The sequence below is a fragment of the Myotis davidii genome, unplaced genomic scaffold (assembly GCF_000327345.1).
Source record: "Myotis davidii unplaced genomic scaffold, ASM32734v1 scaffold935, whole genome shotgun sequence".
NCBI classification, from domain to species: Eukaryota; Metazoa; Chordata; class Mammalia; order Chiroptera; family Vespertilionidae; genus Myotis; species Myotis davidii.
The window spans coordinates 507,059-510,514 of NW_006286974.1; the positions used below are offsets into that span (position 1 = coordinate 507,059).

At 37.4% G+C, this 3,456-nt stretch overlaps 1 protein-coding gene across 5 annotated transcripts in view; it reads left to right on the plus strand.

Annotated features, from left to right (window-relative positions):
* Window positions 1-3,456, plus strand: part of DPM1 (dolichyl-phosphate mannosyltransferase polypeptide 1, catalytic subunit) — a 61,400-nt gene that overhangs the window by 669 nt on the left and 57,275 nt on the right. For all 5 annotated transcript variants that reach the window (XR_001513011.1, XR_435397.2, XM_015560713.1 and 2 more), the window contains exon 2: window positions 3,311-3,410. Coding sequence is in view for 3 of the 5 variants with exons in the window: in XM_015560713.1 (XP_015416199.1) it covers window positions 3,311-3,410 (100 nt within the window). In the remaining 2 variants the exon portion in view is untranslated. The remainder of the gene's footprint in view (window positions 1-3,310; window positions 3,411-3,456) is intronic.

Genomic DNA, 3,456 nt, shown 5'->3' on the forward strand with positions numbered 1-3,456 from the left:
CGGGGGCAGGGAGCGGCCGCGGGGCTGCACAGCCTTTCTGGACTGCGCCGGCCACCGGCGGGTGTTGGCTGCGGCCAGTAGAACCTGGGCCTCGAAAGTGTTTATACAGATTTTCTTAAACTTCGGAAAATCCTGGTATCAGGACAGTAACGTCCATTTGTGTTACACTGATGGGACCATGTTGCAGAAATCTTTGAAGATCTTTCCATAACAGCACACACACACTTAGCAAATTATTTTGAAAATTAAATAATATTCCATGTGGCTGTGTTATATTTTATTTAACCGGGTTATGTCAACGAACATAGATTATTTTTTAAATATATATATTATTGATTTTTTTTTTACAGAGAGGAAGGGAAAGGGATAGAGAGTTAGAAACATCCATGAGAGAGAAACATCGATCAGCTGCCTCCTGCACACCCCCTACTGGGGATGTGCCCGCAACCAAGGTACATGCCCTTGACCGGAATCGAACCAGGGACCCTTGAGTCTGCAGGCGACACTGTATCCACTGAGCCAAACCAGTTAGGGCAAACAGATTATTTTTTAAAATACATGTATTTTTTTACATTTCCTTTACATTTACAAATGAGAACAGGGACATTGTTCACGCCACATTTTCCAGCATTTTGAAAAGTGACACATGGTGAGTGCTCCTTTGTTAAGATTAACGTTGCAACAAACACTCATACTTTTGCTGGTACATCAGGATAAAGTCTTTGCGGTGATATTGCTGGATCAATAGAGATGTGCTTAAAATTGATAGTTATTGACATTACTGTCAAAAGAGATTGTACTGGCTTAGGACTCTGCAGCATTCTTCAGAGAGTGCCTGTTCTCTCGCAGCCAGTCAACCTGAGTATTGTTACTTTGTTGGAAGTGCTCTTTGATGAAAAACATTGCTGGGTGTGGGGTTTTTTTCCAGCTGCACAATTGTTTATTTTTTAAATTTTATTTTAAATTATAGTTTACATTTAATATTTTGTATTAGTTTCAAGTGTACCCCATAGTGGTTAAACAATCATAAACATTGCCATTTTAATTATTTTTCTTTGAATGAGATAACTATCTTCACATACATAGTTCTTCAAATTCATTATTCATCTCTTTTTCCTCTTTTTAAATTATATTTTTATTTTTATTTCTACAGGCTCTTTTCAATTTAGAGAATTATCTGTTCCTGTTTGACTTCTGATTGTACAATATTTTTGCTTTATTTTTAAATACTTTATGTAGTGCAATTTATATTTTAATAGTCTCTGAATGGAGTTTTTAAAAAAATATGTTTTATTGATTTTCTACAGAGAGGAAAGGAGAGGGATAGAGAGCTAGAAACATTGATGAGAGAAGAGCATCAATCAGCTGCCTCCTGCTCAACCCCTACTGGGTATGTGCCCACAACCAAGGTACATGCCCTTGACTGGAATCAAACCCGGGACCCTTGAGTTCGCAAGCCAACGCTCTATCCACTGAGCCAAACCAGCCAGGGCTCTGAATGGATTTATTTAATCAAAATGAAATTTAGCCCTGGCCAGTGTGGTTCAGTTGGTTGAGCATCATCCCATGCACCAGAAGGTCCTTGGTTCGATTCCTGGTCTGGGCACATGCCCGGGTTTCATTGAAACATCAGTGTGGGAGAAACATCCCTGGTAGGAGTGTGCAAAGGGCAGCCAGATCAATGAAAACATTTTTTAAGAATGAAGTTTAATGAAGGAAACAACTTGTCAGATTCAGTCACATTAACTAATATCTGCTCAGCTTGATTCCTTTCAGCTACCTCACCCTCAGATGCTATGGTGCTTTGAAGTGGGCTAGAGAAGTGCCTTTGCTTTGAAGTGTGAATCTTTCAGCCCATCAGCTAGAATCAACATTTTACTTGTTTGGGCTTGTAAGCACATGCCCAAGTTCAAGCATATTGGGAAGCTGAAGTCATACTTTTTACTCCTGGAGAGTTGATAAGGCTGAGTTTTCTTTCTGGCAAGTTTGCTGGGGCTGAATTTCTTAAACTTTTAACAGTGGAATGTGTTTTTTGGTTGACTTCCTTGCATGTTACCAAGAAGAAACAGAATGTTGTGTGTGAAAGTTTGGCGTTGCCTCAGTTTCTTTCCCCTTAAGTTTCCAATAAAGTTAACAAAAAGAATGTTTTTTAAAGGGGGTAGTGTCAGGATGATAGTGATCTCATGTACATCCAAGTATTATGCCGACTTGTTTTTAGAATAGAAACTATCCCATAAAGACAATCAGGAGCAGCAGAAAGATGTTAATTGTGAAGGATATTGAAAAAAAATTTTTTGCTAATCCTCACCTGAGGATATTTCTTTTCATTGCTTTTCAGAGAGAGTGGAAGGGAAGGAGGAAGGTGGGAGAGAGAGGGACATCAGTGTGGGAGAGACACATTGACTGGTTGCCTCCTGCACACACCCCAACTGGGGTAGGGATCAAACATGAGACCCTTCTGTATGTGGGCCAACGCTCTAACCCCTGAGCACATCGGCCAGGGCGGATATTGAAATATTTTGTTATTCTGTGCTATTTCCTTTTATTTGCTAGTGTAGGATAATGTGTACAACTATTGAAATAGGGGTGTGAAATATTATGTTGCCATTCTGAAGTAGGTTTTTTAAAGGGTGAAATTAAGTTGGATTTATTCCTGATTATGTTCTTAAAATTGTTTGGGATTAAATTTTAAATAATAATCTCCCAGAGCTATGCAATCAATTTGAGCTATCTATTAAATATACTTTTGAAATAGTTAATAAACTATTTGATATTAAGGTTCCACAATTCTATTGCCAAAGTAAATAAAACTTCATATGATATACTATCACATATAATATATACATATAAATCACTGGTTTTTTAAAAGAAATATGCGGTTTTTTTAGAGAGATTAGAAACATCAATGAAAGAGAAATATCAATAGGCTGCCTCCCACACGTCCCCCACTAGGGATTGAGCCTGAAACCTGGGCATGTGCCGCTACCAGAAATCAAACCCATGACATCTTGGTGCATGGGTCAACACTCAACTATTGACCCACACTTGCTGAGCTCACTGCTTTTTTTTAATGTTTTCTGTCAGAGAATTTTTTAACATCATAGGACTTTATAATAACACTTTTCAGCAACATGTTGAGTTTGGAGGTGAAGTACTGAATATTTGACATTTCATTTGATAATTGAAGTTTTCCTTAGTGATTATTATGACAATAAATTTCCACTACTGGTTAAGAATTAGTAATTTTAAAATTATTACTTTTGTTATAATACTATATTCAAACAATACAAATTTAATTTTCTTATTTTAGTGGAATCGACTATGAAATTATAATCATAGATGATGGGAGCCCAGATGGAACAAGGGAGGTTGCTGAACAGTTGGAGAATATCTATGGATCAGACAAAATTGTAAGTTGTGTGAATATTTTTCTATCTCTTCAGTTGTGTTTTTGTA